Source organism: Podarcis bocagei (genome assembly GCF_964188305.1).
Source record: "Podarcis bocagei genome assembly, chromosome: 11".
NCBI classification, from domain to species: Eukaryota; Metazoa; Chordata; class Lepidosauria; order Squamata; family Lacertidae; genus Podarcis; species Podarcis bocagei.
In genome coordinates this window covers 32,992,015-33,019,326 of record NC_138136.1, presented here as the reverse complement: position 1 = coordinate 33,019,326, position 27,312 = coordinate 32,992,015, and the positions used below count along the sequence as shown (strand labels likewise).

Below are 27,312 nucleotides of genomic sequence, written 5' to 3'. Positions count from 1 at the left end.
TTTATTGGGAAGCAGATTCAAAGTTAACATTTTCTAAGAGAAAAAAAATAAAATAAGAATAGCAGACATGTTAGCCTGCAAACTGCAAGACAAAGAATGTTGTGGCACTTGCAAAATTACCTGGATTGTTGCAGCATGAATATTTGTACATAATGGCATACTTCAAATGCATCCCTACAAAATCTCTTGCTGCATTAGATCTAAGCCAGTTAACGAAGGTGACATAACCTTGCTTGACTAAGAACCAAACTGGATGTGATGTAATTCATGATATCTCCCCTTGCAGACATTATTTCTGAAGTAGGTAGTTCAGGGCTCTAGATATACATTGGCACACTGGTGTGGAAGTAGGGGGATTTAGCAGCAGTTACAGTTGTAAATTTTCTAAAGAGCTCTATGTATGTAAGCTGTGAAACAGTGTCTCCAAAAGGTGTGTCTGTCATCTTCATTGTATAGCATTCACCATAAGCTGAAGACACACGCACGCACACACACACACACACACACACACACATATCTGATTTTTATATTGTATTTTATATTATGTTGTATTTTTAACCTGCCCCGGGACATTAATGGTGAAGGGTAGATAAGAAATATGACAACAACAACAACAACCAATAATTCCAGGACTACTTGCCTTCTAAGTCCAGAGATACGACAGTTGTGTCATCTTCTAAACCTTCAATCACTTCACATTTGTATTTCCCATAATCCTCCAGCATTATATTTGTGATTACAAGGGAGGCATCATTTTCAGTGCTTTTCTTCAGGAAAACTCTTCCTTGGTAATTCCCATAGCTCTTTTTGTGATATCCCATTTCAACATAGACATCCACTTCCTTGAGGTAATCTGAGGTGAGTTTGGTCCACTTGACCCGAATTTTATGGGATCCCGAGTCAGATGATCCATGGTCACGATAAAATTTACATGGCAGTGTAACATTGCCACCCCGTTGTGAGAAGATTTTTGTTTGATCTGCTTCCACAAGGAGGCGAGGTCCATTTTCTGATCACGTATTTGGAAGAAAAGAAACAATGATTAGTTTGGCATTCCATCCTCCATTTCACAATTTTAAAAGGGGGCATTCCTGTGCATGGTTGTGGGGTTGGGGTGTAGGGTGGGCAGCCTATGATCTCTCCAAGCATTGTTAGACTTCAGTTCCCATGAGCCCCAGTCAGCAAGGTCATTGTTCAGGGATGATGGCAGTTGCCATTCATTAATATCTGGAGAGCTACAGAGACCCACTCATGGTCTAGGAACATACTTGCCAGCTGCACAATACTGGGGATAGCAGATTCGAGACTCAGACATGTCATGAAGATAAAGTGGAAACTAAATGTGTGTGCAGGCAGATGGTTCCAAATGACTAAAGCAGTGAGGCAAGTCACACAATGCACAGCAAGCCAAATACAAAAGTCCTTTAAAAACAAACAAACCACTATACTGTGCTTATACTATTTAGGCATTGATCTCCCTTTACATCTGAGTAAACTGAGGCACAGCAATGTGACTAGTGAATACATGGCACAAATGCTTAAGCATGATAACACATAGTAATAAAGAGAGCATCTCAGAGAACTTCTCGTTTGTAGTCAAAGAAGTCCCATTCAGGGTTTCCTACCGAGAATTCCTCCCCTTCTCTGTACAAATGACAGTCCTTAACCTTTAATTAAGGGGCAATTACAAGTGTAGATAAAATGGCCTATCCAAAACAATTTGTCTTTTCCAAGTGGTCTGCATTAGCAGTAGATCACCATCGAGGGTGCTGTATTAGGTTCAAGGACATGGACTTTAAATCAACTTTTTGTACATAGCATGCAAAGGCACAGAACTCTTATGCTTTGTTCAATTGCTTGCTTATATTTAGAGCTTAAGGTAAAACAATATAGTCCTATGAGAAATACTGACTATCACTCTAACCTTGCATAAAATTAAATTTTTGATGGTATAAAGTAAAGTGCATTTATATGGAGTGCATTTATATGAAGCTTGCTTTTTCATCCAAATTTAATGGCTCCAATTCATTGACAAAGTTTTGGGTGGCTAAGCATGGAAGCTGTCCTCCACCACTGAGTTTGGAAGGAGAATGACCACTATGTGCCTACAGCACTTCCCCTGACATAAGCAGTAGCAGGACAGCAACGTATCATTTCCATATATAGTTATCATATTATAATGACATAGTAAGTCTTCCAGTGCCATGCATCTTGCAATCCTGATTTTTTAAATATATGAACATAATTTCATTGCTTGACACAGGACTAAAAGTGGTTTTGTGGGTAAGCGTCATAGCTCAGTGGCAGAATATCTGCTCTAGAAGGCTTAGTTTGATCAGAATCGAGTATACACTTCCAGAGTTAATGCTAAATACATTTCTTCTGCTAAATGAGCCACTGTAGCTGCTACAGGGCCATGAAAATTTGTGTCCTGGGCTTTTTAGAGTGGTTGCCAGATGTGTGCTTTTTTCCAGCTCTCCTACCCCACTACTTGGTTTTCATTATTTGGATTGATTTTAGTAATGAAGAATAGACTAGAAATATTTTAAACAAACAAACAAAAATAAGTAAATGGGATCCTCTTTAATGAGGGTCCTGGTTGCGCACGGGCCCCTGAGACAACCACCGCCAGGTTGAAGGTGCTGGGCATGGCCCAGGCCTTGTCGGTATGGTCCCACAATCACACCAGGCCATTTGAGCCAATCAGTGCAGGTGGCTTTAAAAGCGGCAGCGCAACATGGCTGAGGCACGGTTGGGCGGTTAGGCATTGGCTTAACAAAGTGTGTGGGAGGGGAGCTGCAGCCATCATCCATGAATAAGGGTAAAGGAATCTGGGGGTCCTGGATCTCGTCCGAAATCTGCTTGAGGGGCTAGGGCCATGCCAGGACCACAGGAACCCCGGGGTGAGCTTCGGTTGGTCTTCATTGATGTCGCTCCCTCGTTTGGTGCTTACCCTTTCAGACTACCAGCCAGAGAGGCAGGAGTCAGTTACAGTCTGTTGCCAATGCCTAAACCAATACCAGTCACTTTGCTGTAATCAATAAAGTTGTGGCCTAAATTTTGCCCATTAACTTAAACCAAAATTATGTGTCAGTGTGAAGTTATTTACTTGGGAAAGGGCTTGGGGGCCTCGGGGCACAACTGTTTTGAAACACATCCGAAACAGACCAAATCAACAGATCTTTCTTCTGTTTCATACTTCATGTATTGACAATTACTAGCATAGGATTTATTTATGCCTTATAACAGATTTCAAACTTTTGGTGACTGGCATGTCAACATGTTCAGAAGAGTTGGGCAATAGTTCTTTGCAAAAACCTTGGTAGTTTGTGAGTCATGAGTGTTTCACAGTATGTTTCTGCCTTGGGGATAACAGTGGTATACCCAAAGCTGAAAATGACACAGCCCAGCTGGTAGAGTAACTCTCCTCCAGTGCCCTTTTGATCCCTGTTCTCTTACATATTTTGCAAAGAAAACAAAAACCCTGGCTGCAGATACAACTGTCTCTTAGCATTACATATACTGGGGAAGACAAGCCAGTGAATCATCACACATCCTCATGCCTTAAAAGAAATGGTGATCTCACTGCAGCCTGAAAATGGTTGAAAAGGAAGTGTTTTTGTTAAGGAGGAAAAAGCACATACATGTGGCTCTCACATGTACCACTGAGAAACTGACTCCTGAAAAAAGTTTCTTAATTTAGGAGAGGGATGAGGAACATGTGGCGTTCCACATATTGTTTGACTACAGTTCGCATCAGCCCTAGCCAGCACGGGCAATGGTAAGGGATAATGGGCTTTATAGTCCAAACATCTGGAGAACAACAAGTTCCACATTCTCGATTTAGGACCTGGAGTGGGGAGGCATCTAAAGCTGGTAGTCACTTAAATAGTGTTCCATATTCAGTTACAGAGAGAGAGAGGCTAGAAATCTGCACACCAGATTAGCAAGGAAACAATAAAACAGCAGGAAAAGTATATTTGATGGGAATAAGGAATGAAAGCAGCATGATATATGTCTGGGAATTAGTCTACAAAGCGTTCAGACTGGTTTCTAAAAGATGAGCAATTCCGCAGTTCTTCATTCCATGTACCCATGCATGCCCATGGATGACATGGGGGGGGGTTGGGGGGGGGGAGAAGCAGAAGTCACATATATTTATCTACTACTATACTTATAAAACAATTTGGGTTAATGAAATTTTTAGCATCAGAGGAAAAGACTGTGCTACAAGAAATGTGACAAATTAAAAGCTCCAGGGATTGCTGCTTTGCATAAAAAAAATTTCAACCCATATTTATGTTCGACGTATATAAAAGAGACAAGCTGATATGAAAACTGTCACGCTTTGAGATTGAGATATAAAGTTCCCCAAACACTTCTAGATTGTTGGTGGACAAATGAAATGGGGGAAAAACTTTTAATAGTCTATACATGAAATGAATCTATATTTTTTATATAAACACTATGCTAGGTAATTGTAGTTTTCATTACAGCCCACATTTTCTTAAGATAAAGGAACCTTCCACATTGCTGAGACATCTAGACCTACTGCATTTTGGGAATTTTCCTGTAGGGGGAAACAGAACATTTCTCTCAGAAACTCTTGATAGGGCATGTCTGACACAAGTTATGCACAATCCCATGCATGTCTACCCTGAAGGTAAGTCCCACTGTTTATGAGGGTTTTACTCCCATGTAGATCTAAACCTTAAACTAGTTTAATGATAATTCCCTTTTACCATGGATTCCTAGCATTATTTGGGCGAAGTCATGAAAATTAAGCTTTTATAAAACTTACACATAAGTTTATAACGTGCTTATGCTTTTTATCACTATTGTTTGACATATATAGACCAGTGCAGCCAAAGTACTTGGATTTTTTATTATTATTTATTTTGGCTTCAGAAAAACAGCACCAGCATAAATCAGTAATTTTGATTGAATTCATTTGTGTACCAAGCTGAAATATGTATGGCCATGTTAGCTATTTAATGAATGTTTATTTCCAACTGTCCTGCATATTGTGACTGTTCTATTGAGTTCAGTTGGATCCTGAAATAATACTTATTCGTCTGCAACAAAAACTTGCATTACTGAGAGGCAAATATTATCATAAAATTTAAAGCTGACTGGAAGTTGTTCTTTTTTTAGTTCTTGAACATGAACCGTTTTGGATCCAATTGATTTTTGTTTGGCTAAAGTAATTACATTTGCTCAAATAAGTACATTAGTCAATATGGTTGCTGTTTGGGCTAAAGTATCCAAGCATCACATCTTTGCATGAATGTACAATGCACTTTCTACCAAAAATTAGTCAACACCATCAATTATATTTTTATCTCACAATTCCACCAACATTTCAAGGTGGCATACGTGCTTCAACCTTTCCCCTCTTCTCATCCCCACAACAAGTAGGTTATGCTGATAGTGACTATCTGGCGATTTGAACCTGGATCTTTCGGGTTAGAGGGACTTTAAACCACAGGTAAACAAAACTAAAGGTGAACATGCAGCAGGCTGGCGCACACTGCTGATATTGTGACTGCTTCGCTCCTCCTCCACTCCTGCTGCACAGTCAACTAAGCCATAGTCTGGCTTAGTGTTACATCCAAACCTGGGCTTGTGGTTTGTTTTCCTCAGACCATGAAAACTAAACCTTGAATACTTCTCATGATTTGTTTGAAGAAAGACACCACAAACCTGAGTTCAGATATAACTCTAAGTCAGGCTATGGCTAAGTTCCCAGAAGCATAGTAGGAGCAGAGAAGCACCTAAAAATTCAGCAGTATGCCTCAGTACTTTCATTTAACTATAGTTTAAAATGATGTGCAAACCAGGCTAGGATTGGGAACAACTGATGCTATATGATAAAAAGCTGAACTTTCCTTAATATATAAAAAGTGTCCTGAAAATTGGGTCTAACAAAGTAAAATTGCATGATTCACCTTTCCACATCCAATCTTCTCATTTGCTTACAGAAGCTATTTTCATTTTTAATTTTAAAAAGACTGTGAGTTACTTGGGATCACAAATGAAACATGAAATAAAACAGAATAAATTGATCTTAAGTGGCATACCCAATGACCCAGATGTATTTTCCCCATCTTAAATGAAGTTTATTCCCAAGTAAGTGTACCTGGTTCTCAAAGTCATTAAGGAGCATTTCTAGAGTCATTTTAATCTAGGCTGGAAATGGTCCCCCATAATGCTGACTCTAGATGAAGGGGAGCTGAGGAGAGGTGGGTGCCAAAGGGGGGCAGATGAGTGCAGGGCAGGCAGAATTCTTAGTTTGCCGCAAGAAGCCTAAACCCAGTTAGTTGTTAGATGTGCCCTGGCTCAAAAGATGAGCTCAACATTGCTCTGGGGTTCTTTAAGTAGAGGATATCCTGTGTAGGACAAGTGAAGAAAGTGTGCTCAATGAAATGGATCACACAGTCCATTCACAGTTATTTCAAGTCTGGTGAGTGTGTGACACTCCATCACATGTCTTAGTCAAGGCACACACTAGCAGGTTGTGTCTCTCCTGGAAAGTGCTAATGCCTCCCTTGGGAGGCCAGCTTCATGGCTTTTAATTTTGTAGGGGTTTCTTTTGCCATGTTTCTGAACTGAGAATCTTTTGGTATCAGATGCCCAGTCAGCAAAATCATTTTATATTCATTTGGCTTCCTTCAGTCTGCTTAGTTTATTTCTGTCTATGCTGCTATTCCTAAGCATATCAGACTTCCCTCCCCACTCTCCACATTATTGTTGTAAGGATTAATGCCAGATGGGGCCTCTGATACACAGTCTCTCTCTCATTAGCTTGAGATCTAGATGTCTGATGGAACAGACCGAGTTCAAATTAAACTGATCCTATCTGTAAATACAAATATAGATGGAAGAGGAAATAAAGACATTGTATCCTTTAACTGTTTAACACACCCACAGTTTAGCAACTGCAAACTGTGTAAAAAGGCAGGCTGTTGTTGTTTTAAAAATCTATCCCACCCATTTCTCCAAATGAACATTAACTAGGGGCTGTCATTGCTGCTCACTTTGCTTTGCCTGCCAGCCCCATCTAACCCCAACTCCTGCCCCCAAAACCCATCTCCTTACTTGTTGCCAAAGCCATCCTGTCCCCTCACTCCTTACCAAAGTCGTCTCCAACCCTTACAACTTGCCAACCTACATTCCCCTTAAAGCTTGCCAAAGTCCTCCCACCCCTTCCCCTTAGACCAGGGATGGAGAACCTTTTCTCATGGAAAGACCAGATCTTTATACCCCCTGTGCTGGGTGAGGCAGCCCAACTGTCAATCACCTGATGTCACCATGATGCCATAGACCTCTGTAGCAGGGATGTTTACAAAGCCCTTTCACACACACACTACTTCAACTTCCAGCTGTGAAAGTTTGAAGAAGATGGATGGTGGTGGGAATGTCTGCCGGGATTGCTATATTAGCATTGGTTTCTGCAGGTGTTGACACCCTGTTGACTTTGCAAGGTGAGAACTGGGTCATGACTATTTTGTCTGGTCCTACCCATGCATAGTAGCCATATGACATGCCTGGACCATAGGATTGTTCTGTCCATCCTTAGTATTAAATACTCACTGGCACTTGAATCTTGTTTTAAAAAACAAACAAACCAAAACCCCCCACAATAATTGTAATTATGCTGTGAAAAACCACTGGCTACAACCTAGTCAAAAGTACTCTCAGAATCTACAGCACTATAGAAGTACTTTGGGGAAATTACCAAGTGGTATATGCTAAAAACTGAGGGATGCAAATTATTAAAGAGAAGATTTCAGTTGTGTGCTGCTGCAACATTCAGTGGTCATAATTCCACCACATCTGAAGCCCTGTCTTCTCTTGCATCTGATCATGCAGCCCCCCGCCCCATATTAGCACACTGTTCAAGGCTACTCTCCCCTAGATTATTCTCTGACACTCTCTTCCACTAAGATCTACTTCCTTTTGGTTAGTTGCCTGGTGTTAAGCTGCCCTTTACACCCTTTTTTTGTTTAGCAAACAAGTGGCACCTTGAAGTTTAGCACATTTTAATGGTGTGAATGGCATGAATTTTCGTGTCCACTTCATCAGATACAGAAAGTGTTAACCTCAGTTCCAGGTACACCACCCATGGATTGTAAGCAGCAAGTTCAGGGGGAAATGCAATGCAGAAAATGTCACACAGTGTCCATTCAATTCAATTAAAATAAAGACGTGTCCCTTCACAAGAGCAACGATAAGTAATAACACAATCTGCTTAACAATGTTGTTAATTAACATTGATGGACAGGAAACCATTGTTTCTGTTTAGACCCATAGTGCCTGGTATTCTTGATGAATTGGATTTCAGTGGCTTCACACTGGTGTCTTCCTTTGAAATGTGCTTATTCAAGTTTGCTTATCTTAAAGACCAGTAACTGAGAATTCTGGTAGGCCACAATGTTCTCCTAATAGATTCTTTTATTTAGCTGAACCTCTGTGTTAGTCAGTGGGCAGCTTAAAATGTTAGCAATGTGTACAAGAAAGCATGAACAGTTAATCATAATAAAGTAAAGAGAGTAAGTCTACCACTCTGTTTCTTTTTCAGAAGCCCTTTGTATGGAGGAAGGATATAGACTGAGCCACAGGATTGGGGCTGAATAGTGTGAGAACTAAAGTTTTATGGACATGCTGAAAGTTCTGCATTTGAACCTGTGCATTGTCACTGGGTGATAAATTCCAACTGCTGTAGGTTTCCTTCAGAAGCAGCTCTTTTGTGCTTTATTACTAACCAAGGGTTCAGAAGTAGTTTGCTGCTTGAAAGGGACGTTACAAAGAGGCAACAAGGTTTCCTGATAGAATTAAAATAGAAGTGCTGTCACTTGCAAAGCCTTTTATTACATCTCTCTTCCCTAATTCCTTCAGAGAAGGTCATGGTTTAAGTTCATAGTGAGGACATGCTCTGAGGTATAAGTAACACATCTACACTAACAAATTAAAAGCAACATATTTAAAAATATGTTATACATCAAGTGTTTAGAAAGTTTCCTTTGCTCAAGAGGCACGTGCTGATATGAAGTTATGGTCCAAAAAGAAGTATTATCAACTAGACAACACCTGCAAAGGAAAGAGCTAAATTCTTCAGAATGAACCAGTTAATACACACTAAAAAGGCCAATCCTTTTGTATTTTGATTTACACCTTCTTTTAACCACTCATCTTGCACTCCTTTCCAGTGTCACTTTCCATTACCACACCAATCCGGTGCAATTTCTTTTTTGACCTTGAAGATAGTGCCTGGTGCCTGGAGACTCTCAGCTCCTGAAATCTTCACTGAGAGAACTGCAAATGCTAAACCCTTCTTGGTGTCAAAATGTAATGTGGTGCGTGCTTATAAAAAGTGCAAACACTGTGGGGATTTTTTGGTTGTTTTTTAAGTAGCATGGAACCTCCAAACTTTAAATGGCACCCATGGGCTGCATTATTTAAGTTGTCAAAATTGGATGTATACAAATGAAAGAAGCCATAGATGTATTTTATTCTGCCTGTCATTTTTGCATAAATAAATGTTTTGGCTTGCTTCATACAGGATGACCCTCAACTGCTAAAACTGGAGCTGAAAAACAGCTGCATTGCACTGCAGCCTCAAAGCTTCATACAGCCAGCTGTAAGCTTTAGAATTCAAATGGATATACACGATTATGCAGAGGGACAACATACCACTGTATATGAGTGAAAGCTATGGGAAAAAGCATCTATTTGTTGAGGTAAGTCACTTTTTATACTGCTTGAGTTTTCAACTGATGCCTCATTTTTCAATACAGTGTCTTAATACAGTCATTTACCTGTGAAAGGGAAGTCTTTGCTTATATGATGTGTTTTAGATCATATTTTTTCTGCAGTAAGGCCAATACTTTTCTGGCTAAACTAATTGCTTGCTTGCTTCTTTCAATATGCATGCACTCTTATTTTAACAAATACTGTTTCTGTCTCAGAAATAGTCATTAGATTGCACACTGAAAAAAATGCATTTCAGATTTAAAAGCAGGTTTCATTGCTCAGAGTACAATAATGCAGCACAGCAGCAAGCTATCTAATCCTTTTCTTTTTTTTAAAAAAAGATGCAAGTCATAAAATTTCAGCATAACATCACAAGTGCAGCTTAAATTCCTTTTTTAACTTACCGTGGATGTGAATAATTCTGTCATGCTCCAGTGTGAAGTTGGCAGCATGATGATCAGCCCAGCAGAAAGAAATCAACACCAGGAAAAGTAGACTCTTCATCTTTTATAGCTCAGGAATCTTCTTTACTGTAAGAGTACCACATACAAAGAAGCTGGTGAAATTTGGAAAGCTTAACAGTGATGCAATGCACAACTTGTTACAGCCCATCATTTTCTCATTGCTCTATGAAAATTTAACCCACTGTGCTTGAAAAGTTAGCAGTGAGTGACTTTTCAAGCAGCATTTTAAAGTTAATCCTCTTATTAGAGAGTTAGCTGCAGAGACTATTAACTGATGCTTAATTGAGATATGCTTGCAGTTGAATAATTTTGTCCATTAAAAGTATAATAAGAACTGAAATAACGCAATCATCTTCTCCAGATGCTAAAATAAGCAATGGTTGTGATTCTTAAATGCATAGTGGACTTTGGTTTGTTGAATTTATTCTATTTATTTTCTTTAAACAATCATGTTCTATATCTCTCCGATATAGTATGTATTGCACACACACACACACACACACACACACACACACACACACACAGACTAGCATAGGGTGTAATGTCTTCGTCAAACCTAAGGAGCATAGAGACTGACCAATAAAGGCATACTTTATTTCAGGTACACTTACCATTTTAGAGTCTACAGTGAAATGTTGAAAACCATGCACAAAGTAGGTTAGAGTTGCATGTGCTGCCACTGCAGTTGCCCTGATTGATTTTTCATTCATTTCTATCTAGAATGCTGACGCACTAAATTGTGTGCCAGGTAGGGTCTCTGCAGTCAGCAGAGCTGCTGAGCGCTGCAGGGGAAATCTCTGCCAGCCTCAGAGTAGTAATTAGGCAAATGAATACCCGAAATAGATAAGAGGACACAAGATGCAAGGGCTCTGATGCAGAAGGTTCAGCCTGTCATCTTCTCTAGAGGCATCATTTTCATAACTAGGCATTCACTGTCCTTTTCAAATGTGCTTGGAAATAATTTATTGTGGCCAGAATAGATTCAGCCGATAAAAAAAATAACAAGGCCGATACAATCTGCATCAAAACTTAGGGAGTATCTGCACTTAGGTTGCAGAGCAAAACTACAGATCAAAGCCTCGTTAAATTTGGAGGCAAAGAAGCTCCGTCAGAATTTTATTCTAGTCCAGATTTTACAGACTATGTCTGCATTCGCTCCCAGCTGTTTTGCAGGCTAACATGAGCTGCTGATCTTGCAAATACAGCAAAGGCTGTTTGCAGTCGGATGCCATGGCCTGTATACTGCAATGGCATCCTGAGCCAATCTATGATGTTGTACTGCTGCAGGAGGATACTGGCAGCATTGCTGCACTGGCAGTAATCACTATAACTCACAGCAGCTGGTCACAGAGCAAAAATTACAGAGGGAAGTCTTGAGGCAATGTGAATTCCATTTCAACCTCTGGGGAACTGGCTGCATCAGTAGAAGCCTGTCTACTTAATATATTTGGTACTAGGAAAACTTAGAAAGCTGCAGCTGGCAGCCAATAGAGTGCAATAATTTTGCCCACTTTCCTAAGTGCCCTGATCCAATGGCATGTGTATAAAATAGTTGGGATAATGGATGTGTAGTCCTGGACAGAAAATTGATTATAGCGCTGATCAACATTCCACAAAGAGGAGGGACAGGTTGGTGACCTTTGTGTATTCCTGACATCCATGGAGGGGCTTATCTGAATTGGAGTGCTCAAGTATGTTCTGTGATTAAGAGAGAAGTGCTTAGCCAGAGGGAGACAGAACAATGTATGTGGGGTCTGTGTGCATGTGTCATCTGTCAGAGGGAGAGATGCAATTGGGCAGAGAAAGATGGATGGTCTTTAGGGCTGGGTGGTATATCAATATATCATCCAAAACCACTTTGAAGTCCATATCGTGATAACAGTTTCACAATTTTCGACCTGGCAATATATCGTGATGTGTCTGTGTGCATGGGCTACACAAAAATCACAATGGGGAAAAACCATGAAGCCAGCTGACGCTTCTCTCGATTCCTGCAGCCCATGTTAACTCTGCCAGCTCAGCTTACCCCTGCCTCATGCAAGGGGCAGCAAATCACAAGAGTAGGTGCTGGCAAAAAATCACGATACAGGGAAAGCCATGAAGCCAGCCAAAGCCACTACACAGCTCTATCGTTATTTCAGGCATTGTAATATATTGGTATATTGCAATGTTAAGCTGGTGATATATCACAATGTTGAAAACCAGATATTGCTTGGCCCTAGTAGTCTGTAAGGGGTAGGGGTGGGGAAGGAAGGCATATCTTTGAGGTCTATGAGAGAAGGAGCGATGTTTGTGTGCCGTGTGTGCAAGAGACAGTATGGTGTGCCCATCTAGTACACTTTCCCCTGGTCCTGGGGGATGCTTCCTTTTGTCATTAGTCAACAACAGCATCATTCTCTCTGTGTGTAATTACACATTGTGTATTTAATTGCTGTGACTTGCCCAAAGATCACATGTAATGAAGGGCAGGATATGAATCAAACAAACAAAATCCTTATGCAATAAATACCTCAAATTTCTCCTCCATCCACTTCTTTTAGGACAATTCCAACAGTCTTGTGACTGTTAGAAGAACAGAAGTGGTTCTCTCAAGGACGTATCAATCAACACTAGTTTATTTTAGATGCTGCAGGTCGTATTTATTTATCACATTCTCAACTGACTGGCAGCCTAAGGAATTGCAACAGAATTGAGAAAACATTTGGGATGGCCTATTCCAAAGGACCCCTTGATTTGAATACAAGAGGTCTGACTCACTACCCCATGTAGGAAAAGATTTACAATTTTATAAATTGGCTTTAATTGGTTTTGCTTTGCCAAGAGACACAATGTTTGAAAGACGTCTCATTTTCCATTACAGTCACTGATTTTTATGCCAATGATGGCTACAGAGGGTCTAAAACACAGTGAGGGCTTCAAGGACTTAATGGGGCATGCCAAACTAGATAGATTTGCAACACTAAATGTTTACCAGGGGTACATTCCTGCTTGAAGTGATAATAGGCAAGCGCTGTTAGAGAGTAGAAAACCTCTCCCTTTATTTCTGCACACTATTCTGTTTGTGTTACAATCACTATGCTCTCAGAAATCTATGGAAAGTCTGTAGAATGCCTTAAGTGCCCTTGTTTTATCAAACAACTTTTGCACATGAGGAACTTCTTTCCCCTCATAAAAACAAGTTGCACAAACTGATGTGGATTATACAAGCAGGCTACTTCATGCAAGTTGTCATAGACAAACACACACATGATTTGGTTGGGTGCACAACAACTTCCACATCTGCATGAGTACATGCACAGTTCAAGAAAAATTGTATCTGCAAGCAAATGCACAGAAACTGTTTTGTAAAGTTCCAGCTACAGGCTCAAGGAAAACTGTTTTGCTTGCTAATTATGTAAGTCAAATTAAATGGTCCTTGCCTCTGTATGTTGTTTTGATTTACTGTGGGAAAGATTCATCGCACTGTTACTGAGATGTCGGTAGACACAATATTTTATATACAATGCTAATGGATTTTGATTTTTTTAAAAAAACCCCAAACATAAGTAGGACGAATTACACTCCTCTGATGAATTCTTTTAGTCTTTATTCAGACTAAACAAGACATTGAAACCCGGATTACTTTTTAGGTTGCATTTCCAGAATGTTAGAAATAGACAATTAAAATAGGTAGATAGGGCACTGGGTTTCAATATTTTTTAACTGATGACTGATATATTTTCTTTTTGTGTTTTGTACATTGCCCTAAGGTCCTTTGGAGGAAGAGCAATTCATAAATATTATAAATAAATAAAATATAACATTGGGTGGCTTTAACAAGCAAAAAAAGAAAATAGGAGTTGGCCCAAAGAATAGGAAAATAAAAAGAAGAGGCAAGAACACCTTAAATTGGTGTTCTTAAAATTGGAAGTTGATTATGGGGTATAATACGCCAATTACACCCATATTCAGCGTACACTCTCACACTTTTTTCCAATGGGAATTTCTCAAGCTGTTCATTCTTCATATGCTTTTTCAAATTATGTTTTATCAGATCAGAATTGCCACTGGAACAAGGCATTGCAAAATTAATGTTACCCCTGAAAATACTAGAAGCCAAAATGCATTGGCCATATTACATACCAGGTCTACAATTTTTTTGAGCACCAGTTTGAGATCTTTCCTCTTCCTTTGGTTTGACCTTGACCAAATCACTTGGCATCTCTATTTTAATTTACCTTGGGTGGTATTCAACAAGCATTACTCAGAATACACCCACAGAAATTAATGAATATTACTGAATTAGGTTTATTAATTTCAGTAGGTCTACACTGAGTAAAACCTGAATACCACCTCTTGTCTTTGACGACAACACATTTTTGGCATGAAAATTTGAAACGGAAGAATAATTGAAGGCCATAGTTTGCAGCCAGCATATAAGAGGAGTTCCCATTGATAACATGTTTACTATTGAACCATTAATTATCGAGTGGCAGTCTTACATTGCACTTACTCAGTTAGTCAATATATCATTAGAGTTGTATCAGCTTTTAATTTTTACAGAATTAAGGATGGATTTCTTTTTACAAAAAACTTATTGTAAAATTTCTGCATGTCCAATTCATAAATCACAGCATGGAAAGTAAATGGAGGAAAGCCAGTTTTTCTTGTGAGGACATTAGCAATTTATATCGACAGCTTTGATTTTCATTTGATGGTCTTATAATCCACATCATGACTGCTCTGGGATTTTCCTCATTCAGTTATTGCAGGCGATACGATGCCGCCTAGTCAATTCAGCACTTGTGTGGTAGAAGTAATAACCAAAAGAAGTCCAGCCTGTTGATATAATGCAGAGGTTGACAACCTTATCCGAGGATGGGCCAGTCGATGCTCTGTCCATCAGAGGATGGGCTGAAGCGTGTGTGTGTGCGCACGCTCTTCTGGGTCGGAGGAGTGCGCATGCACACACGCTATTTCTGGCGTACATCTGGGTTGGAGGAGTGCCTGTGTGCATGCACACAGGTGCCATCAACCCGGAAGTCTGTCCCTGCACCACACCACACCATGCCACGCTGGTAAGAGTGGGGGGGGGGCAGGGGCGGCGGAGGACAGTAGGGGTCGCCATGGGTTGGTTAGACAAGACTTGTGGGCTGCTACCAGCCCATGGGCCTTAGGTGGCTGACCCCTGATATAATGTAATGCTGGTGCAGATATTTTCAGGTCTACACAGTGACATTTTGCAATCAAAAAATAATGGCTACATATATTTGAAAATGCTTTGTGTGAATCTTGGTAAACAGCTCTACAACACTCACAAGCTTTAGTCAGATGCACAAGCAGTTATGGATAATGTGATCATTCAGGAGCAAGATATGTGGGAGAGTCATTTGCATCCATTAGTTCAGTGTTTGCATCCAAACTGATTCCTCTTGGAGTCATTCATGAACACAAACTGTTCTATTAGACTTCACTCTTAATTTTACAATGGAAGCTAGGAGGAGAAACAGGAACACTTGTTTTTATTTGATAATTTGTGTAGCAGTGATTTGGTAACTCTATTAACCACGGACCAATTTTGAAATGATGGCTTTATGAAAGATAAAAATGTTAACACAGATACAGGGATTTTTTTGGTGGAAGATCTGTTGCTTCAGTAGCATTGCTTCTCTTTCCTAAAACAAACATGAGACTCTCTAATGACCAGGGTATAATGTACTGTAATCTCTCCTAATTCAACTTTCCTACTTCACCCTGCCTCTTTCTAAAAGTGAAAGGTCACACAAGTTTTTCTGACATACTTTATTTAATAGTGCATTGTGTGTGGTTGTTTATTTACTCGCTGCCCACAGTCCTACTGTATTCAATGGTGTTTATTCCTAGGTAGCTTTCAAGCCTAAAATTCCTGCCTAGATATTTAATCTAGCTGAGAGCTGTTAGTTTGCTTTCTTGAGGTCGGGTGACATTTTGTTCCTACAGGAGCACCTAATTCTACTAAACATCAGAGAGGTATTTTAACATTTATATTTTGGAATGTGATATTCACAAGATCATAACAGTATATTATATCATTGTCCCTATGTCTTTTGAAGTACTTCTGTTATGCACCCTTATAATATTGCTGGAATATTGTAAGTTCATAAGAGGTAAATAGTCTTCACACCAAAGAAGACTAATGAATTGATATTTTAGTTTATTTTAGGCAAGACTAAAACTATCATCATAATTTTTGTTCTGCAGACAAAGAAGACCAGCAGTCTTACTATTCAAGGAAGAATTCAAGATATTTTTTAAAACCACAATACACAATCCATTTTAATAAGGTATTAATCAATTGCATGGAGGGTAATCTTTGTGACTGGATCTCATCTCTTTTGTGTGAAGTTGGAGGAGGAGGAAGAGAAAAGGGTCTACTGCATTTGTGTCATCACTCCCATTGCCTCAAAATCCCTCCAGGTTCCCTTTACAAATCCAAGACTGCATACATGGGGAAGGAAGTATGTGGGGAGACAGTCACCCCACCTGAGAAGACCACAGAGATTTCACAGGAGAGGCAATACAGCCTGAAGCTATGGACTTTTTCTGCCGTTGTCTTTTGTGTGGTGCAAGCTCCAAAGGAAGAAGTAGTAGAAAACCATAATGTGGCTTCGCTGGAGTTGCCTGACCAGGAACAGGAAGAAAGCCACAAGGAGATTTGGTGCTAATTATGGAGAAAGTGCACTGCATGCTTTTATCCAGGAAGTCATCATAGAGAAATCAATGTCATTGATTCTAATGCTGAAGCCAAAGGTAGGAACAAGGAAAATGCCTGCAATAACCTAAAGTATCCTGAGATGCTGTTGGAAATGATGCTCTCAGTATGTTTTTCCATCTAATGCAAGAACCAAACAATGTTGTTAAGGATGTGGAAAACCATTTCTTGAACAAGTATTGTTCTTGAATAATAGTTGATCCCAACTCAGTTATTGCCAGTAAAGAATTTTCTTAGCCATCAGGACCAGCTAACTCAACAAAGACACCTCTACATCAAATTGAATTAAATGAACCAGATACTTTAATATTCTTTTCAAGGTTCTGTTTTGCTCTTGACTGGCTGGCCAAGTGAGCAAAGATACTTTATTTAAAAATATAAGAAAAACTCATTGCAATGAGAGAAGCTGTGTAAGTTAACCCAAGATACTGAGATGCAATTGAATACTCTTCACAGACACTGGAGAAGATAGTGTTGATAATAAAGCCTTGGCTGTATGCACAGCACAGAGACAGAAAAGAGTAACAGATTCAGCAATCTTGGCTTTGTTCATTCATAAGTTCCACTTGTAAACCTAAAACGATTCTATAAAAACTTATGACATTTATGGATTATCAGTCAAATGCCCCTGATAAAATATTGCTAGCCAAGCAGCAAAAATCAGCATGATTACTCAATAAAGCTTAGAAACCCAAATAATCCTGGACATTTCAGTAGCTTTTGTCTAACTGCTCATCATTTGTTTTGAAAGACCCAGAAGAGAGTCTATCCTTCAAAAGATGCTTCAGACATTAGAAATACAAGCTAAACATAAATATCTATATTCCAGTTCAATTAAATAGTGGCAGTGAAAACAAATGAAACTCTGCCTTGAAACCTATGTTGATTCTGCATGTTACCTTTATGTCACCCTGAACTGCTGTATTGGACTCAGTTAGAATACTTTTTTGTTATGGTTATGAAGCTTCCATAGTGGACTGATACTTACTCCATTAGCTAACAGAAGAAAATGACTACAATCTCTGCTGCTCTCTAAAAAAGGTAAGCAAACAATTATAGGTGGCATTGGTCCTTAGGCAATCTGCTTTGGTTCATCTTGCCCTGTACTATTTTTATAGGTGAAATATAGGAACATAGTGATATAGATTTGGCCTAACAATGTCCTGTCAGCCTGAATTCATGAACATCTCACAGCCACTCTAACTGCCTATCATCTTCAAGACTATTCTGGATGCAAGCCTTCAAAGTCCAATTATTACTTGCACAGAGTCTTGGATGCCTGAAACTTTGATAAAATATCTTATAAATCTCTACCCAATGTCTTCCTCCTACAGAAACTGGATCCAACAAAGAAGTATTTGTAACAAAGATTTTGCTATGTCTGGCCAAACTCCAGAAGAAAGATACAACAAAAAGACTTCTGAGAAAAAAATTATAATTTTTCTCAGAAAAAATATTATACGTCATGTGCATGGAAGTTGCCAAACCAATTAACCAGCCAGAAGGATTACTGTTAATAGCACCAGTTTTCCTATAACTTGATATTGCTGGATAGTTTTGATAAACTGCAAAAGCATTTTTAGTTTGCTTTCTGTTGCCACCCTAGAACTTTTCTTTATTAGTGCCACTTTGTTTTCTACGATTCGTTGCAAAAGAAGGAAAACAACTTTTCTGTTTGTATATGTTGATAATATAATTTTGGTTACTGAGAAGAAACAAGATTGTACAAAAACAAGATTGGGTGCAGGCCTGGACAGGACATATGTCCTGACTGTGACAAAGGTGACCTGTGTGCTTGCTTGCTTGCTTGATTAACAACTGTTGGGAACTTCAAGGTCCCTGCTCTCCCTTCTTATGGTCTTTGTACTGGACCGGGAGACTCCAATAGATAGCATCCATGTCAAGAAGGAGGGCAAGTGGGCACTCTATCAAATGACAGGGCAGGAGTTACATGGAGCATGGCCTTTTCACTGGTGGTGTCCATTGTATGCCTTACTTTTTCCAGACCTGTTCTCTTCTGGCCTGTATTTTGGAGCTTTATAATTTAGGAAGAGTTTGGAAGAACTGCTTGACAAGTCTTATCAGTTGCTGATGTATGAGCGGATTTTATTTGCTGCTATTCTGGGCTTCTGGTGCATCAGGGTCTACACCAGCATAATAGAGTTGGCCAGGATGCCAGAAGGGATACAATTTATGAGTTTTCTCCATTATCTGCACAGCAGTACACTGAATGGTGACACCAGGGACCTAGAAGGTGCAGGGCTTGTCAGTCCAACCCCTGCACAGTCTCATCAAGGCTGACCTTAAGGCAATTGGAGCAATTGGGCCAAATTGGGCCCCACAGGCCACTCCTAAGGCAATCTAGATGGATTTTATTTATATCTATAAGATTTTGCAGACTTTGGCTGTGAACTGGGGCCCTACCCAAAAAAAAAAAAAAAAATCAAGTTGCGCCCCACTGCTTCAGATTGGGCCCCACTGGCTAGCCCTGAGTCTCACAGCCTGAGTTGCCCTGCCCTTGCATGAAGTCTTCGGTTTGCAATTTGGGGAGAGGGGAGACTGTGGCACTGGGGAGAGGGCAGGTTGGTGAGCCCCCCTAGACTTAGAGGCTCTAGGCTTCAGCCTACTTAGCCTATACATAAATCCGGCACTGGAACCAACCCTTGTCTGAAGGGTCTATTAAAGGCATGGCTATCTAAATACATATTTTTGAGCGGGTTTCTATTCTGAATAATATTTGCCAGCTAGATGCACTGTGGTATGAATGGGGATATGAAAAACCTGCTATAGGAACAGCATACTTAGTGGCACTTCACTAGAGATTTAATGCTGTTTGGTGATACAAATGGGTGATACAGAAATAGTGACCCTGTGAAGGTTTGTGTGATTAAGATGTGGAAAAGTTATTTGTGCTACTTGGTTACTATCAGCAGAATGTGGCTGAATTATAGACTCCAAAACCTTGTTGTAGAACCTTGTCCAGAATATGGGACAACTGGCTAAATACATCTCAGGTCACCAAGTCTGGCAAAGAGCACTGGAGAACAGAGGATTTATTTTTTTTTTTTGCACTCTGTTAACCTTCTGCTGTGGTTTTTCTCACCTTGAAAAACACTTGGTACATGTTGCAAATGGCACCAGCAAGAGAAAAATTATAAGGCCTAAGTTTTGTGTAGTTCCCAGGTAAACAATTTAGTCACACAACGTTCCACCGAGGGTGAAAATAAATAAGAAACTTCCTCTCTGGGTGTGACAGAATGAAAAGCACTCACAAGAAAATCCCAAATGGGCAAAGCACATCTGTTTACATGTGTATGTGTGCCTCTGACTAGGGGAGCATAAAGGACCTTCTTAACAAAGTGTATTGGTTCTGAATACTCAACAGGGAAAAAATGCAGACACATTATTTAATGAAGTGGAATATTCATACAGCAATAAGCAAAATCTTTCCCAAGTGTCAAAGAGTGTTATAGATTATCATTGCTTTAGTTCTGATGCATGGCTAAGCTACATTATTGATTGATAGCCTCAGATGAATCTGTATTTGCCTGGGCTTCACCGATTGGCAGACTGAAGTACTGAAAATGCTAGGATATTTCCCAGTCTGTTAGAAAGAACCCTGGAATTTGGTAAATGATCCAAGACTTATTGTTTATTAGACAAGTATAAAGGACACTGATGCTTTTCTCCCCCAAAACAGTAAACTCAGGTGTTCACTTCCATAGGTCCCCAGAACACGCTCCTCCATTGTTCCCTTCCCTGCTACAATGTATTGAAAAGTACTGTAGGTCTGAACAGGATATCTTGTTGTGTTAAGTGGAACATGCTCAGAATCTTTCACATGAATGGGAATCCTGGATGGTTGGGGGATCCATTCACATGGAGGATTCTAAGGGTTGACAATACAACACACTAAAGCTTCCCCCTTCAGATCTTCCTACTCAAGATGTAAAGGGCTGCAGCTGCAGCCCATGGGAACAGGAATGACTAACATGTCTCCTCCCTCCCTTCAAATCCCTGAACTGGTTAGAGAGATTTTTCCCTGGGGGAAATTCCTTGTTGCAAGCATATAGCCCAAGACACCACTGATGATGCTAAAAATCTGAAAGGGAGACAATTGTGCACCTGTCTCCTAGAACAGATGGAATAAATGTGTAGGGCACTCATGATGTGAAGAAGTGTGGCCGTGCTTCTGGCCTCACTTCTGGCATCATATTATTGGGCTAGAACAGCAGTGTGACCCCACTTCTTGCACTGCTTCTTGACTTCCTTTACACCATGTAATGTGTGACGGGATCTCAAGTGTACATTGAAACACTTATGGCATTTACTCCATGAGCTAGGAAGCTGAAGCTTTGTACATACATAGTCCAATATACCCTTATTTCTGTAAAAGTCTGAAGGGGAGACATTTATGCAACAATTTCTTGAACTAGGAGACTCCTAATATAATTTTGAAATGGTAACCGTCAGTGCAAAATTTTCGCATAGGCTAGGTAAACTACAGCTCAAGGGCTCAGACTATGAGGGGCCTCTAAATACAACCTCACCAGCACTAGGTTTTACATAATAATGCTCTTTTGGGATGGGGAGGGGGGTAATACTATGGGGCTTCTAAAACTTGACATAGCTTAGGGCCTCAGCATGTCTTAATCTGGCCCTAGATATCATACCTCCCAAGCCCTTCAGAAAGATAAAAGTTCCTATACACGTACAATACACACTGATATCTAGAGAAGTCTGAAATGCAGACATTTGGCTCTCCCTAGAAATAGGAGACAATAACTGTACCCCAAACACTATAGCTCTGTAAATGAAGTATTTTCAACATAAATCTAACAGGTTTCCAAAATTATTCTCAATATTCATCATTCTGCATTAATGGTAATGTAAGAAAACAGGGAACACCTTATCATGCAAATGTGTTTGCTTACACTATAGACCTAACTAGCAGGTATTTTTAGAAGATGGTCACTTTGAAGACAAGAATGCATAGCAATGGAGGAAGAGGACTGGTACTCCTCAGCAGCCACAGATTTGGCCTCAGGACTTCCAATTGCATATTCCAGCACTATAATGTGTATAATAATTCTACATTATCTGTTATGTTGTGCTTATTAGGCCTTGATTACTGTATATTTTTATTATATTGGAAAAAAATCATATCCTTTTATCATTGTTGTGTTTTGTTCTTGTAAATGTAAACTTTCTTGCAAGAATATCTATTCTCATATGTATGGTAAACAAAAAACAAGCCTATAAAACAGAATAAAGACATACATGAGGGGGAAAGTGTTCTTGTAATTTCTGTTCAAGATAATTTTACACATTATGCATGGGATTCAACTAAGTTTTATTCAGAGCAGATCCAATGAAGTGAATGAACATGCCTAAATGAGGCCTATTGATTTCAATAGGCCTACTCTGAGTAAAAAAACATGGTTGAATAACAACCAGCTGTCATTTATATCAAGAGGGTAAATACATTGCTAGGACAGGTAGACATTTTGTAATACAAATATCAAATCAAATCAAATCTTGAGATGTCTCATAAAAGAAATCTGAGTACAATGGATATCTGTTATCATTTAAATGTGTGGTGGATATAAAGATGTGATAGTAAGCAAATAACGTGTACAGGCTCCTTGCCAACCTGCTAGGTTCTACAGAGGAGAACAATAGGCTGTTTTCCAAATAACGAAGTATTTCTCAGCTTCTACATGTCAGATTTGTACACACACGGTCCCACATATATTCTGCCAATCTAATTTATTCTAGGTAATGGATTTGATTATATCTGACTAAATGAACGCCACTGAAAGTGAACTTGTATTCTTTGTTCCTTTCTCCTAAAAGTAAGCACATTTTTTTTTGCGGGGGCGGTGGGGTCTGCCACACTCCAAGAAGTTTCCAGCAATTGGTAATTGTCTTTGGGTAGCAGACAGCCTATGATCAAACACAGTAGCTGCATGTAGACGTTTGGAAGCCATGGATAAGACAAAGCAAGATCCTTGATTAAGATTCAGAGACCCCAGTAGAGCTATGTACATACAAGTATGCTGCATATGCACATTGATTCTCCCTGTGCAACTGGGAGCCTCTCACTTGTACTTCTATTTGAACATGCAGAGTCCATGTGCATATAATTGTAATTGTAATTGTAATATACCGGTAATTGATCTATGTAGGAGACACTGAGAGTGAGGATGGCAGGTCCCCCACTCTCCATGTTTATTGAACACCTGAAAGGGCTTGTTGAATGGAAAGTTGTCCTCCCCCCCCCACACTTCATCCACATTTAAACATTTGTAGCTGGCTGGATAAAATTATATGAAAATCTGAAACATACTTTAATTTCATTTGCAAGCTCTTTAAGCTGTGATGTTTTTCTAAGATTTGGTCCACCAGCAAATGATTAAGCTTGGGATCTACCAAACACAGAGCCAATATAGCATCACTGTCTGTTATATTCTGCTGGCACAGCAAGGATGTTCTATCACTAATGTGTAGGTTTGCTGAAGAGTCAGCAGCTCATGTAAATATGCATCAACAGTTAATAGAATAATTGTTTTACAATCCTAGTGCATATTTATTAAAGCGTACTTGAGTGGATATGCTGACCTATCTGATTTTAAATTGTCATATCTTTGCAATATTTAAATTAAATGCAAGCATCTTGCTTGGCCTAATGGTTTTGCTCCTGCGAGTAAGCATATGGCTTCTTGGAGCTGAGATAGCTCCAGTAATTATTATCAAAACAAGATGTGCATTAGCTTGCAGTCTGGTCACATTTTGTAGCATTCAGGCCTATGGGTTACTACAGAAACCAGGCTGCAATGAGATTGCGGTGGAGGTTTTTTAAAATAAATAAATTATTGAGTTATTTTGGATGTGTAGGTGCAAACACACATATGCCACCACTCAGGCCATGAGAACTGTGATTCCAATTTCCAAATCACAGAGCAGATCAAGTAGGGCAGGCATCCCCAAACTCAGCCCTCCAGATGTTTTGGGACTACAACTCCCATCATCCCTAGCTAACAGGACCAGTGGTCAGGGATGATGGGAATTGTAGTCCCAAAACATCTGGAGGGGCCGAGTTTGGGGATGCCTGAAGTAGGGTATCATGGTCGATTGTATAAAAAACCACTGAGAAATCAAGAAGTAGCAAGGTCACATGCCCCCTGACTTTCTCCTGAGATAGGTCACACATCAGAGCAAACAGAGCCATTTCAGTATGAAACCCAAGGCTCAACTCAGGATGAAACAAGTCAAGGTAATGCACACCTTCCAAGAATGTCTGAAGTTGAACAGCTACTGTATACAGTCGTACCTTGGAAGTCAAATGGAATCTGTTCTTGAAGTCAGTTTGACATTCAGAAACCAAAGCATGGCTTCTGATTGGCTGCAGGAAGCTCCTGCAGCCAATCGGAAGCCGAAAGAGCCCCGTCAGATGTTCAGCTTCCAAAAATAGTTCACAAACTGGAACAGTCACTTCCGGGTTCAAGGACTAAGCTGTCCAAAAACCAAGGCACAACTGTAACTAAGGAATGTCTGTTGGGGGGGGGTGAAACTTAGTTTTTATTGGCTTCCAGGTGGAGAAATCAAAATTAGAAACTGAACTGTTAGAACCCAATACTAAGAATTTATCAAGAATGTATAACTTGCTGCTGAAATGGAATACACAAGATGAAACAGTTAAATCAGCTATGATTAAGTGGGCACAGGACATTGGTCATAACATTATGTTTGCTGACTGGGAATGGTTGTGGAACACCAGGATAAAATTTACGGCATGTAATGCCTTAAAGGAAAATATTATGAAAATGATTTATAGGTGGTACATGACCCCAGTCAAGCTAGCAAAGATTTACCATTTGCCTGGCAATAAGTGTTGAAAATGTAAAGAATCTGAAGGTACTTTTTATCACCTTTGGTGGACGTGCCCGAAGATTAAGGCTTTCTGGGAAATGATATATAATGAAATGAAAAAGGTACTTAAATGTACTTTCCCTAAGAAACCAGAGGCCTTCCTCTTGGGCATTGTCGGCCAATTGGTGTTAAAGAGAGACAGGAACTTTTTTATGTACGCTACTACAGCAGCAAGAATTCTCATCGCAAAGTATTGGAAGACACAAGACCTACCCACTCTGGAAGAATGGCAGATGAAAGTGATGGACTACATGACACTGGCTGAGATGACTGGCAGAATCCGCGACCAGGGGAAGGAGACGGCGGAAGAAGAATGGATGAAACTTAGTTTTTGAAAATTTATTCAGGGAGGGTACTTAAAAATATGTTTTTTGGGGGTGTGAATACTGGTAATTCAAATATGCTATTATTTTTGTCATCTGACAAAATTGAGCTTGGTAAATCTACATTTGATTAAAAAGCACATAAACTGTTCTCGAAAAACCAAATAATTGTAATTCTGCCTTCTGAAAATGCCAGGTAAGGCTATATAATAATAAACTATAAACAATAATAATTTATAATATAACTGCAAGTACTTGACAATCATTTTACTTATTTTAATAATAATAAATAATATATCTGTGAGTACTTGGCAATCATTATTATTAATTATTTCTATGCAAATTTAAACATATTTGTCAGGGGTTTAGGTGCAGAGGCACGGGCAAGGGAGGAAACAGAGAGCGAAGGGGAGGAGACAGAGGAAAGGATGAGTGATGACGACGACCCGAGATCTCCCAGTCTTTCCAGTGAATCAGAGGATTCACAGAAAGGAGCACCAGTGGCCAGGGCAAGGGGGGAGTCTAGGGAGGCACCCCAGGAAGATAGAGCCAGAGGAGACTCAGGGGGGAGCAGCTGGAGATCGGGACCAGCGTCACCGCCAGGAAGCAGGGAAGAGGAAAGGAGCCAGGAGGGAAGCGCTGGCAGCTCACCACAGGAGGGAGGGCAGGAGTCAGGAGTGGCCACACCTCCATCGGGGAGCGAGGAAACGGTTAAGAGGAAAGTGGAAGGTTGGGCGCGCGCGCCAAGTTCAAATGCAGAGGAAGGCGGCGCAGTGAGCAGCCCCGAAAGGGAACCGGGTCCTAAAGCCCGGCGCAAGGAGGCAGAAGGGTCCGGGTCAGCGTCAGAAGAATCCCGGAAGGAAGAAGCCCCGGGGGGTAGAGGGACCCAGAGGAGGACAGTCAGGAGGAAAAGGTGGAGCAAGGCTAGGATATTAAGTTGGTGCGCACGGGGCGGAGACTCAGACGGAGCCTCGCCGATCTAGCTAGTAGACGTAGAGTTGCAGACAGCAGCGTGAGAATGGAAACTGTAATTCAATAAAGACTTTTACTTAATGACCGCTGGCTAGCGTGATCCTCTGTGAGCTAGGATCTTGAAGCAGCTCTGACAGTAGGCTCCGTCTCTACATTGTGGGCATCTGCAGCCTCGAGGAGAGGAGAGAAACAGGCGCCCACTAGCGAGCTCACGAACGGCAGGAGACATGACGGCTGAGCAGCAGATAGAGGACCTCAGAAAAGCAGTGGCACAACTGAACGCCGAGGTTCTCGCATCCAGGAAGAGAGAGGACGAGGCAGCTGCCGCCTGCAGGGATCTCCAGGTCAGGTTAGACGTACTGGCAAAGCAACCACCCCGGCAGGAGGGAATTGGGTTGGCGAGACGGACAGGCGGGCTGCTCTCTCACTTCGATGGGAACCTGCAACAGTATCCCAACTTTAGAGCCGACGTACTGTGCGCACTGCAACTGTTGCATAAAGACTTTAGAGATGAACAGGAGAGAGTGGGGTTCATCATGTCCCATCTGCATGGGGAGGCGAAAGCATGGTTGCGCAATTTATGGAGAGATAACGATCCGGCGCTCCAGAATGCGGATGCCTTTATTAAAGCGATGGATGGGTGTTTCTTATCAAGTATTGACATTGATCTTGCACGGAAGGAGGTGCATGGGCTGAGACAAGGGAGGGCCAGCGTCAGACAGTATCATGCACGCTTTTTCGCCTTGGTCAGCGCCCTGGAATGGGACAGGGATTCGGCTCCTGTAAGAGACCTCTTTTGGGAGGGACTGCACAACTCGATTAAAGATGAGATAGCGAGGGGGGAGAGACCCCGAACCACCCAGGAGGTCGTTCAGAGGGCACTGGCCGTGGGGGTGAGGCTGGAAGGACGTCCGTGGAGCAAGGACGAAGGACGTGGAGGGCGCGAACCAGCCGGGGGCCCCTCCTTCTTTCCCAGAGAAGCAGCGCGAACGCAATCCACGCCTCCGCCAGGAGGAGGAGCCGAACCTATGGAGGTTGGGGGTGCAAGGGCTCAGTCAGCAACCAGAGCCCTAGCACCGGCAGCAGTGAAGGCGAAGCCTCCTAGAGGGACCAGGAAGTGTTACGTCTGTGAGCAGCC

At 40.8% G+C, this 27,312-nt stretch overlaps 1 protein-coding gene and 1 long non-coding RNA gene across 4 annotated transcripts in view; one reads left to right on the top strand and one right to left on the bottom strand.

The window, feature by feature from the left end:
* HAPLN1 (hyaluronan and proteoglycan link protein 1) overlaps nucleotides 1–27,312 on the bottom strand; it is a 68,409-nt gene that overhangs the window by 13,924 nt on the left and 27,173 nt on the right. For 2 of the 3 annotated variants that reach the window (XM_081213461.1, XM_081213463.1), the window contains 2 exons: nucleotides 10,158–10,283; nucleotides 641–1,009 (listed from right to left, as the gene is read on the bottom strand). In XM_081213461.1, the coding sequence (XP_081069587.1) occupies nucleotides 641–1,009; nucleotides 10,158–10,257 (469 nt within the window). In that variant the 5' untranslated portion in view covers nucleotides 10,258–10,283. Of the gene's footprint in view, nucleotides 1–640; nucleotides 1,010–10,157; nucleotides 10,284–10,828; nucleotides 10,915–27,312 lie in introns of those variants that run through there. The other variant, XM_081213462.1, reaches the window with a different exon arrangement.
* Nucleotides 9,269–22,192, top strand: LOC308597615. The gene is made up of 3 exons (XR_014013083.1): nucleotides 9,269–9,356; nucleotides 9,563–9,740; nucleotides 16,437–22,192. It is a non-coding gene; the product is annotated as an uncharacterized lncRNA (long non-coding RNA).